Raw genomic sequence first — 12,096 nt, forward strand, 5'->3', positions numbered from 1 at the left:
GGGAATATTTTAAATTTATGTTTGGCTGGATCCGTGGAAACAGAACCCGTGGATACAGAGATCTGACTGTCTACAAAAATAAAAAGAACTGGGTTGTTGTAGGTTTTTTTGGGTTATATGGCCATGTTCTAGAGGCATTTTCTCCTGACGTTTCGCCTGCATCTATGGCAAGCATCCTCAGAGGTAGTGAAAAGTAGGAAAATGGGTTTATATATCTGTGGAATGACTGGGGTGGGACAGAGGACTCTTGTCTGCTGGAGCTAGGTGTGAATGTTTCAACTGACCCCCTTAATTAGCATTTGATGTCTGTTGGAACTAGGAAAAGGGGGTTTATATATCTGTGGAATGACCAGGGTGGGACAAAGGACTCTTGTCCACTGGAGCTAGGTGTGAATGTTTCAACTGACCACCTTGATTAGCATTTGATGGCTTGGCAGTGCCTGGGGGAATCTTTTGTTGAGAGTAAACAATCAGGCACATCTAATCAGCTCTCAACAAAAGATTCCCCCAGGCACTGTCAAGCCATCAAATGCTAATTAAGGTGGTCAGTTAAAACAATACAATAAAAAAGAACATTTGAATCCCGATTATTTGGAGAAAGGAGAATCAAGACGGAGGGGAAGAAGACATTGAGTGTGTTCAAAGGGACAGAATACTAAACTAAATAATCAAACGTGCTAAGCTCCCATAGAACTGGCTACACTGTATCTCCGCTTTGAAACAGAGCGGAAGTGCTCATGGAGTGGAGGCGCTCTAGCTCAAGTTCCCTCCGAGCTCGTCTCTCCGAGAAAGGAAGTGAGTTCTGCCTGTGAACCCACGTGGAGCACCTGGATTAGAGTCGGTAAGAATCAGGGCTGTTCATTAGATTAGGCTCAGAGCTTACTTAAGATTTTTTGCTTTTTAGGTGTGCATCTACACTTGGGATTTGAAGTTTGGTGAGACACCAGCTCTTAAGGCAGGCATGGACAAACTTGGGCCCTCCAGGTGTTTTGGACTTCAACTCCCACAATTCCTAACAGCCTACGGCTGTTAGGAATTGTGGGAGTTGAAGTCCAAAACACCTGGAGGGCCCAAGTTTGCCCATGCATTCTCTAATCCCAATGCTGTATATACAATGGCATAGTTGCTTATATAAAATAGTAAAATCAGGGCTCTTGCTTTTTAAATTATGTGTGTGTGTGTTGGTGCCATGTGTTGTTGTGGCCCAGTCTAGTGATCTGGAAAACAAAGTAATGAGAAAGTGTTGGTTTCTAATATATAACTAGCCGTCCCCTGCCACGCGTTGCTGTGGCCCACATGGGTGTTCTGTGTGGGAGGTTTGGCCCAATTCTATCGTTGGTGGGGTTCAGAATGCTCTGTGATTGTAGGTGAACTATAAATCCCGGCAAATGTCAAGATTCCATTTTCCCCAAACTTTACCAGTATTCACATTTGGGCATATTGAGTATTCTTGTAGAGTTGTGGATCCATCATTGCTTGAGTCCACAGTGATCTCTGGATGTAGGTGAACTACAACTCCAAAACCAAAGGACACTGCCCACCAAACCCTTCCAGTATTTTCTGTTGGTCATGGGAGAACTGTGTGTCGTTTGGTTCAATACCATCGTTGGTGGGGTTCAGAATGTTCTTTGATTGTAGGTGAACTATAAATCCCAGCAACTAGAACTCCCAAATGTCAAAATCATATTTTTTTTTTTAGTGAAGGACATACATTGGGTTGTTAGGTGTCTTGTGTCCAAATTTGGTGTCAATTCCCCCAGTGGTTTTTGAGTTCTATGAATATCAAAAACGAACATTACATTTTTATTTATATAGATAATGATGTAATTTCTTTATGCTTGCAGGTAAATAGTATTTCTTGTTGTTTCTTTGTCAGTGTTGATTGTCTGGTTTGCCTACTCTGAAACATGCAACATATAATTGTTCTTCTTTAGGGACCTTTTGAAAATCTATGATACAATATCTGTCATATACATATGTCTCTGTGTGTATAGAATCATAGAATCATAGAGTTGGAAGAGACCTCATGGGCCATCCAGTCCAACCTCCTGCCAAGAAGCAGGAATATTGCATTCAAAGCACCCCTGACAGATGGCCATCCAGCCTCTGCTTAAAAGCTCCCAAAGAAGGAGCCTCCACCACACTCCGGGGCAGAGAGTTCCACTGCTGAACGGCTCTCACAGTCAGGAAGTTCTTCCTAATGTTCAGATGTGGAACCCTAACCCTAACCCTCAGCTCAGGAAGCTGGGGAAGTTGGATGGCTCTTTGTCAGGAGGGCTTTGATTATGTTTTCTTGCCCTGGTGAAGGTTGTTGGACTAGATGGCCTTAACACAGCATTTCTCAACCTGGGGGTTGGGACCCCTTGGGTGGGTCGTCAGGGGGCGTCAGAAGGATTGCCAAAGACCACCAAAAAACACAGTATTTTCTGTTGGTCATGGGGGTTCTGTGTGGGAAGTTTGGCCCAATTCTATCGTTGCTGGGGTTCAGAATGCTATTTGGTTATAGATGAACTATAAATTCCAGTAACTACAACTCAAGGTCTATTTACCCAAACTCCATCTGTGTTCACATTTAGGCATATGGATTATTCGTGCCAAATTTAGTCTAGATCCTTCATTATTTGAGTCCACAGTGTTCTCTGAATGTAGGTGAACTACAACTCCAAAACTCAAGGTCAATACCCACCAAACCCTTCTCGTGTTTCCTGTTGGACATGGGAGTCCTGTGTGCCAAGTTTGGTTCAATTCCATCGTTGGGAGAGGTCAAAATGCTCTTTGATTGTAGGTTAACTATAAATCCCAGGAACTACAACTTCCAAATGACAAGATTAATTTTTTAGTGATGCTCACTCCTTGGATTAGTAGGTAACTTGTGACCAAATTTGCTGGCAATTAGTCCAGCGGTTTTTGAGTTGTGATGTTACTCAAAACGAACATAGCCTTTATAAATAGATAGATAGATAGATAGATAGATAGATAGATAGATAGATCGATAGATTCAAGTCATGTATAGTTGAATCTGTTGATGTGGGCTCTCTGGATACAGAGGGATTCTAATCGCACAGGAATTATAATTAAAGGATGCTCAACCTATACATCTTCCCTCTCCTACAGTCTGTCTTCTCCTTGGTCAATATGGAACAGAATAGTTCCTGCTTTGAGTCAGAACTAGATTTCTGTCCTGAATGTGGTACAGTCCTTCCATTACCAGGTCTTCAGGATAAGGTGGCATGTCGCTATTGCGCCTTCTTCATTGATGTGCAAGGTAAGGGCTTTCTGCCTCTAGAATATTCCATAACCGGAGGTGGGGTATTTAGTAAACATGTTTTTTAAAAATGGGTGAGTTAGAGTACATATGCTTCTTATCTACACATGTGTTTATTAACTTCACAGAATTTGAAAAGAGAGTTATTGATACATCAGTCACCTTCAACAGGACAGATACCACATCTTCGGAAGTGGATGGAGGAAAAGCAGTCAAAGGACCACTGGTGAGTGAATGGGGAAGTGAAATGAGTAATTATAATGCTAATAATTTCATGTGTCTATAGCAAAACATATGAAATCCTATTTCCTTTTATCATGGCTGGAGAACCTGTGGCCATTTAGACTGTAGTTTCCATCAACCGTAGCCAGCTTGATCAGTGATGATGGATGATAGAAGAAGTCTTTGATCAATATTTGGGGGTGCCACAAGTTCCCCATTGTGCTTTATTCCAAAGGGAGAACAAGATGTGTCAAAAGGACTGGTGGTGTAGTGCCATGTAGGCTGTGCTATTATTTGGGACAGTTTTGCTATACTTACCCTATAGCTCAGTGTTTCTCAACCTGGGGATCGGGACCCCTCGGGAGGTTGTGAAGGGGTGTCAGAAGGGTTGCTAAAGACCACCAGAAAACACAGTATTTTCTTTTGGTCATGGGGGTTCTGTGTGGGAAGTTTGGCCCAATTCTCTCGTTAGTGGGGTTCAGAATGTTCTTTGATTGTAGGTGAACTATAAATCCCAACAACTACAACTGCCAAATGTCAAGGTGTATTTCCCCAAACTCCACCAGTATTCATATTTGAGCATATTGAGTATTCATGCCAAGTTTGATGCAGATCCATCATTGTTTGAGTCCACAGTTCTCTCTGGATGTAGGTGAACTACAATTCCAAAAATCAAGGTCAATGCCCACCAAACCCTTCCAGTATTTTCTGTTAGTCATGGGAGTTTTTTTGTGTCAGGTTTGCTTCAATTCCATCTTTGGTAGAGTTCAGAATGCGCTTTGATTGTAGGTTAACTATAGAACCCAGCAACTACAACTCAACTCCCAAATGACAAAATCAATCCCCCCCCCAAACCAGACCAGTATTCAAATTATGGTTGGGGGTGACCACAACATGAGGAACTGTATAAAAGGGTCACAGCATTAGGAAGGTTGGGAACCATTGCTATAGCTAATAGGATCCTCATCTACTTCATAGGATTGTTATTAATTGCAGAGGAGGAAAGTCGTGTGTGCCACCTTGTTTTGTGCATTTATGTCCCACCTTTCTCCCAGTTTGAGACCCAAGGAAGCTTATAAGATTGTGTGTGTGTACATACACACATATCTCAAAAGTTAAATAAGCCACCCAGTTGTGATTTAAAAGTTTAAAAAGCATTTATGAAACACAATGATGAAAATAGAAGTACATACCTCTATTTATTTATTTATTTATTTATTTTATTTTGTGTCAAAAGCATTGCATAAAAGAATTGATCTAAAACTGATAAAATAAAGGGAACACAAACTGCTAGATAGTTTTAGACCAGAAACGAGCAACAGCGATTGCATTGTCTATAGCTTTAAAAGATTATTCTGCAGGAAGCCTTAAAAGATTATTCTGCTGGAAGCCTGTTAACAGCTGAAAGTCTTGTCTAAGTAGGCAGTGAACAAAAGGCAGATCTACACTGTAGAGTGACTGCAGTTTGACACCACTTTAACAGCCATGGCTCAGTGCTGTGGAATCCTGGGAGTTGTAGTGGGCTGAGGCACCAGCACTCTTTGGCAGAGAAGACTAAAGGCCTTGTACAGCTACAACTCCCAAGATCCTATAGCATTTAGCAATGGTTCAAGTGTTGTCAAATTGCATTTATTCTACGGTGTAGATGCACCCCACAGCTCTCATGGAAACAATAACTGAGACAGCCCACTTCAACAGCATTATCAAACTTTCTGCTGAGCATCTTAAAAGTCTGAGCAGACTTGGATAGGGAAATAGGGTCTTTAAACCTTAGAGGAAATGCATATAAATCACCATGCCAGGATATTGCCACTCCAGCAGCTTCTTGGATGCTCATGAATTCCTCCTGCAGCTCTAATCTGTTGTAGTTTTCTCTTTTTCCTCCAGATTGATCGGAAGTGTCCCCAGTGTGGGCAGGAGGGCATGACATACCATACTCGGCAGATGAGGTCTGCAGACGAAGGGCAGACTGTCTTCTACACCTGCATCCGCTGCAAGTAAGAAATCATCAGTTGCTTGTTCATTTACTGTCTTTGTTCAGACTTTAATTTTTTTATTTAATATATTTTTTATTTTAGGACATACACATATACAAACACAACAGTTACAATTCTCACCACCACTATGAGGATTATTTTCTTTCACATATTAATCCTTTTGGAGACAAGTCTTCTAGATTTACATACTGTATAACATTTGTATTCTATTTCTTATAGCCTGATCTCTAGACTTGTTCATAATGTAATTCTTGACCTGGTTCCATCTTTCTTCAACTTCTCGCATTCTATTTTCATTACATTTTGAATCATTTAATTTTACATCCATAATTTCAAATTCCATTTGGTCCACCATATACTGATACCATTTATGTACTGTCCACTTTGATTTGTCTTTCCATCCCAATACTATCACTGCTTGTGTGCACTCAATTATTGCTTCCTTTATTTCCCTGTTATTTCCTATTCCCTCTCTTTGTACTAGGACTGCCATTTCTTTTGTTATCACCCAATCAGTCCCTAATATTTGGTTTGACACATTTTGTATTGTTTGTCAGAAACATTATACCTGTTCACATTCCCAATTCATGTGCATAAACCACCCTTTCTGTTGGCATCCATGCCAGCACTGACTGGTCCCCTTTTTATAATAGTACGCTAATTGACAGGGTGTATGATACTTTGTTCAGACTTTATTTGTCTTTGTTGTGCAGAACAAAATATATTAGCCTGTCGGCTTGGCTGGGCAGGCAGTCTCTGCTAGGAGGTAAATGCTTCTGTTCTGGACCTCCCATTGGCTTTTCGTCCTTCTGAGTATCTGAGCCTGAGTTTTGGAGGCACTGTTTTAAGATGGCTCTAATTCAGGGATGGGCAAACTTCAGCCCTTCAGGTGTTTTGGACTTCAACTCCCACAATTTCTAATAAGGGATGCTCAAATTGTATATGGAAGAAATATGCACCATTAATGTCAGTCAGGCTCTTGGAAAACGCATATCCTTCATGTTTAATAATATCTACATGGAAGTGGGAAGAGGTTGATCACAATGTTGTTCTATATGTATGCCTTCAAGTTGCCTGTTGACTAATGGAGTTCCTATTAATTTCATAGAGTTTTCTTAAGCAAAGAGCACTCAGGGGTGTTTGTAAAATTGTTCTAATTATGCCAGGGATCCTATGGGTTTCTGGTTCAATGTCTCTGAATGTATGGGTCATTGGCAGGAGGCACTATGTTGATAATTAATTTTTGTGTTGTTTTAATTCCAGGTTCCAGGAGAAGGAAGATTCTTGATTGACCAGATTTCTGAAAAGTAGTAAATGTGAAATGACTCACTTTCTTGTACATCTAGAAATAATCTTTCTAGTGTGGCTGTGGCATCGTAATGCACTCAGTTGCTGTGGAAGTATCTTCTTGATGGATATGGATTATTTGTGGATGGCGTCTGTAGTTATCAGCAGTGGGTCACACCAACAGCCAAGTTTCAAATGGTAGAAGACAAGTCAGGGAGATGGTCATGCCAGCCATCCAAAATCTTATACCCTTATTCAGTTTGTGGCTCTCTTGTTTGGTCAGGGGAATGAAAGAAAAGTAATGCTAAATACATTGAGGACTAAGCATTCTGTTGCAGCCGTCATTCCCATATTGGGAGAAAGAAAATATATATATAACTTATATAAATAAATATTTGCAAGTTTTACTATTGCTAGTGGCATCTCTTATCTCCCAGAACATTGTGCTCCCTCTGGCCTCCCTTCACTCTTCTGCAACTGCAAATTTGTGAGTTTCTTGGGTTTGGTGCTTGTGAGAAATCTTCAGTTATTTTTCTGGGCCATGTTACATTCTATTGTATATAATAATAATAATAATAATAATAATAATAATAATAATAATATACTTCTCCTTGTGGCTCAAAGCAGGATACAACATAATTAAACAAGAGTTAAAACACTATTAAAAGGCATACAACAAAGTCCAACAATACAACTTAAAAATCAATTGATAAAGTGCAGTTTAAAATTCACAACTTAAAATTGACTGGGTAGGTTTCCCAGAAGAGTCTTCAATTGTGTCTTAAATTCTGACAGCTGATCTAATAGTCTTCACCATGTCAACTTAATGTCTGAGTTATAAGCAAGAGCTTCGTAAAAGTGCAGAAGTAGGAGTGCTGTTTAATATTAAGAAAACAAAAATGTTATTTATTATTATCATTTATTTATATAGTATCCTCACTGTACATGGCATTTTACTAATAACAGCAACAAAGCAGTTCCCTGTCCTTGGGCTTGCAATCTAATTAAGACATGACACAAAAGGAAAAAGGGAATGGAAGTGAGGGAGGGAATTGAATCCATCAGATAACTGCCTGCCTTCTCTTCTCTTCCTTCAAGGCCAGGGAAGTGGCCGTTGGGATGAAGGCAGATGGTTTATGTAAACTATCAGATGGTTTATGTAACTTTATAGTGGACAATAGGGAGCCGCGGTGGTGCAATGGGTTAAGCCCTTGTGCCAGCTGAACTGCTGTCCTGAAGACCTGAAGGTCGGTGGTTTGAAGGGTGAGCTCCTGTCTGTCAGCCCCAGCCTCCCATGCGGGGATATGAGAAGCCTCCCATAGGATGGTAATACATCCGGACGTCCCCTAGGCGACATCTCTGTAGACAGCCAATTCTCTTACACCAGAAGCAACTTGCAGTATATTCTCAATTCGCTTCTGACGCGATAAAATAAAATACATTTTAAAAATTTAAAAAACAGTGGATGATGACTTTCTGCACCTTCATTCACAAATGGAGACTGGAGTAAAGAGTCCCTTTTGGGGTTGAGAAGGGTGGTATACAAATACCGCAAATATAAATAAATAATAAAGTTGCCTTCGGGCTGAAAAGGGTGTGATAAAAGTGTGCTAAATAATTTATATAAAGAAAAATGTCATGTTCATTTGTGGGATTAACATAACTCAAAAACCACTGGGCGAATTGAAACCAAATTTGGACACAATACACCTATCAGGCCAACAAGTGACAATCACTCATAAAAACACTGAAAAACACAGATTAAAAGCCAAAATAATAATAAAAAAATACATTACAATGCATTGTCAAAACTACATATAGACACATATACACAAATATATACATACATACATATAAACACACACAAAACACATATACACAGACTGGGCCACAGCAACATGTGGCAGGGGACACATAGTAAATAAATAAATCAGAAGACTGAGACTTGGAAGAACAGCTAGGAATGAACTAGATAAGGTTGTCAAGTGTAAAGTTATATCACTGAATATCCATGTTATTGTAATTATGATTTATTTTTATCATAATGTACAAGGGATCAGGAGAAAGCTAGGATATGGAACTAGAAGTATAAAGATACAGCATTGAATACTAAAATTCCTGAAGAACTTCCTGATGGTATGAGTTGTTTGGCAGTGGAAGATACTGCCTGGGAGAGTGGTGGAGTCTCCTCCTCTGGAGGTTTTTAAGCTAGCTGGATGACCATCTGTTTGGAGTACTTTGATTCCTGCATGACAGAAAGGGGTTGGAATTGATGGCCCTGGCAGTCTCTTCCAACCATGAGATTCTATTATTCTAAAGTTAAGATTGCCCATGCCACTGTATTTCCCATTTCTATGTATTGCTGTGAAAGCAGGACAACAACGAAATCTGTCAACTCATTTGAAATGTATAGCTGGAAGAGAGTTCTACAGATACTGTGGACTCCTAAACTGAACAATAAATAGGTCATTTAGAAGGCCGATTCTAACCAATGAGCATAATGCACACTTACCTTTCAAGGCAGTGCTCTTGCCCTGAGATTCTTCCCCTTTGGAATGAGGACCAGAGCAGCTTACATGGAATGAGGACCAGAGCAGCTTACATGGGTAACATTATGCTTGAGGAGGAAAAGCAGCTTCCTACTGTCTCCATATTTTATACATCTTTTATGTGTTTCCCACATCAAATTGTATGGCATGGAACAATTCCAAATATTTATTTTTTTATTTCAAATATTGGTACCCTTCTCTACCCCCAAAGGGGGCTCAGGGCGGCTTATAGCTGGCAACAATTCAATGCCCCATAAATACAACAGATAAAACAACAGTTAAGGTAAAGGTTGTCCCCTGACATTAAGTCCAGTCATGTCTGACTCTAGGGTGTGGTGCTCATCTCCATTTCTAACCGAAGAGCCGGCGTTGTCCATAGACACCTCCAAGGTCATGTGGCCAGCATGACTGCATGGAGCGCCGTTACCTTCCCGCCGGAGCGGTACCTATTGATCTACTCACATTTGCATGTTTTCGAACTGCTAGGTTGGCAGAAGCTAGGGCTGACAGCTGAAGCTCATGCCACTCCCCGGAATCGAACCTGCAACCTTTTGGTCAACAAGCTCAGCAGCTCAGTGCTTTAACCCACTGCACCACTGGGGGCTCCAAAAACAACAGTTACATGATAAGTAAACAATAAATCAGATTAAAAACCATTTAAAATAGTACAAATAGTCCGAGTTCAACACCTCCCCATATGGACATTGTTCTATCAGTTGATCCCTGTGGATGCTCGTTTCTGCAACTTTTCCATCTCTACAATGTCATTTTTTGACATTTCTTCTAAGTGCACAATATTCTAGATTCAATTAGCATAAAGGCAGAATTGTATAGCAGTGGTTTTATTTTCAAAACGTCTTTTTCTAATGATATCCAATTTAGATACTGTATTTTTAAATGGTTTTTCTATCATAGGGAAAGACTAAAAGTTCTTTGTACAGCGATGAGCAAATCGCTTAAAGTCCTTGTCAGACCGAATCTGAAGAATCTCAATGGCTGCAGGGAGTCAAAGATCAATGACAGAGCGTTGGGGGGATCGCTTAAGCCTGGCTCCAGGATAGGGGCTTAAAGCCTGCAATACACCAGTCTGAATCCTCAGCCTGCAGCCTGACATGAAGGAGACAGTGACCTACTTTACAGCTGGAACGGAAATCTCACCCACCTTAAAAGCAGGGCTATAAATGTAACACGCAGACGGTGCAATAATAAAGGAACAAAAAGCACCTTGTTCATTTTGAGCAAGAATCAAATGCTCACCTAATGATAACTCGATACTGTCTACACATATCCTGCAGAGTTCCCCCCTTCTCCCTGTGGATTCCTTTATAAAGATTATACTTTGCGTATATAATTTAAATAGGAAGATATTTTACCCAAAATTGCCAACTTTGATCCAAGCTTTAAGAATTGGAAAGAAAAAATCCTGCAAAGCAGATGCTGCTGAATTTAAACAGAAATGCTTAATAAAATAAGTTGTCCTCTATTTAAAGCTGCTTTGACAGAACTTGGGAGTTGAGATTTGGATTTCCATTTCTAAATTGACCCCATCCAGCATAGCCAGTAATTACAAGCATTTTTCCCCATGTCAGAAGCGACTTGAGAAACTGCAAGTCGCTCCTGGTGTGAGAGAATTGGCCGTCTGCAAGGACGTTGTCCAGGGGACGCCTGGATGTTTTGATGTTTTACCACCCTTGTAGAAGGCTTCTCTGATGTTCCTGCCTGGGGAGTTGGAGCTGACAGAGGGAGCTCATCTGCGCTCTACCTGGATTCTAACCTCCGACCTGTCAGTCTTCAGTCTTCAGTCTAATCACCTCTCAACAAAATCTAATCACCTCAACAAAAATTTGCTCCAGGCTCTGTCAGACCATTATATGCTAATCAAGGTCGTCAGTTGAAACATTCACACCTAGCTCCAGCAGACAAGAGTCCTTTGTCCCACCCTGGTCATTCCACAGATATATAAACCCATTTCCCTTGTTCCAACAGCTCACCTATTATTATTATTATTATTATTATTATTATTAAACTTTATTTGTACCCCGCTAGCATCTCCCGAAGGACTCGATGCGGCTTACAAAAGCCAAGGCCTCAATACACAACATAACAATACACTTAAAGCAAATTAAAACAATTAAAGCAGTATTAAAACAACAAAACCACAAGCAATAAACAATACATCAAACAAGATAAAACTAGGCCGGGCCAGAGTAAAGGGTACAGGATTAAAAAGTGCTGATGTGACAGGTGAAATGTAAGGGTTATAGGGCAAGTGCAGTGTGTGGCAGTCTTAATTCTACTAAAGTGCTTCTGGGACTTGGTATTGGAGGTTTCCTAATCGGGAAAGGCACATCACAACAGCCAGGTCTTCAAGTTTTTTCTGAAGACTGCCAATGTAGGGGCCTGTCTAAGATCTTTGGGGAGGGTGTTCCAGAGACAGGGGGCCACCACGGAAAAGGCCCTGTCTCGTGTTCCCACCAAACGTGCTTGCGACGCAGGCGGGATCACGAGCAGGGCCTCTCCAGATGAGCGTAGTGAACGCGTGGGTTCGTAGACGGAGATGCGGTCACACAGGTAGGCTGGTTCCAAACCGTTCAAGACTTTGTAGGTAAGCACCTGCACCTTAAATTGGGCTCGGAAGATAAATGGCAGCCATTGGAGCTCCTTGAACAGGAGGGTTGACCTCTCTCTGTAGGGAGCACCAGTTAACATCCTGGCTGCTGCTCGTTAGAATTTCCGAGCCGTTTTCAAGGGCAGCCCCACGTAGAGCGCATTAAGG

At 40.9% G+C, this 12,096-nt stretch overlaps 1 protein-coding gene across 1 annotated transcript; it reads left to right on the top strand.

Annotated features, from left to right (window-relative positions):
* The first annotated feature begins 761 nt into the window (after window positions 1–761).
* Window positions 762–7,183, top strand: POLR1H (RNA polymerase I subunit H). Its single transcript, XM_060761044.2, has 5 exons — window positions 762–841; window positions 3,115–3,265; window positions 3,394–3,491; window positions 5,375–5,484; window positions 6,748–7,183. Exons 2-5 carry the CDS (start codon window positions 3,136–3,138, stop codon window positions 6,770–6,772), a joined length of 363 nt encoding a protein of 120 aa, XP_060617027.2. The 5' UTR covers window positions 762–841; window positions 3,115–3,135; the 3' UTR covers window positions 6,773–7,183.
* Window positions 7,184–12,096: the final 4,913 nt, after the last annotated feature.

Source organism: Anolis sagrei, chromosome 2, assembly GCF_037176765.1.
Source record: "Anolis sagrei isolate rAnoSag1 chromosome 2, rAnoSag1.mat, whole genome shotgun sequence".
In the NCBI taxonomy this organism is placed as follows: Eukaryota; Metazoa; Chordata; class Lepidosauria; order Squamata; family Dactyloidae; genus Anolis; species Anolis sagrei.

What these genes read in the sequence shown, in the direction of transcription:
- POLR1H (XM_060761044.2), top strand. Translation starts at nt 3,136, where the DNA reads ATGGAACAGAATAGTTCCTGCTTTGAGTCAGAACTAGATTTCTGTCCT. An exon ending in CTTCTTCATTGATGTGCAAG is followed by an intron (nt 3,266 to 3,393) that starts GTAAGGGCTTTC and finishes TTAACTTCACAG; the next exon opens with AATTTGAAAAGAGAGTTATT. An exon ending in AAGCAGTCAAAGGACCACTG is followed by an intron (nt 3,492 to 5,374) that starts GTGAGTGAATGG and finishes TTTTTCCTCCAG; the next exon opens with ATTGATCGGAAGTGTCCCCA.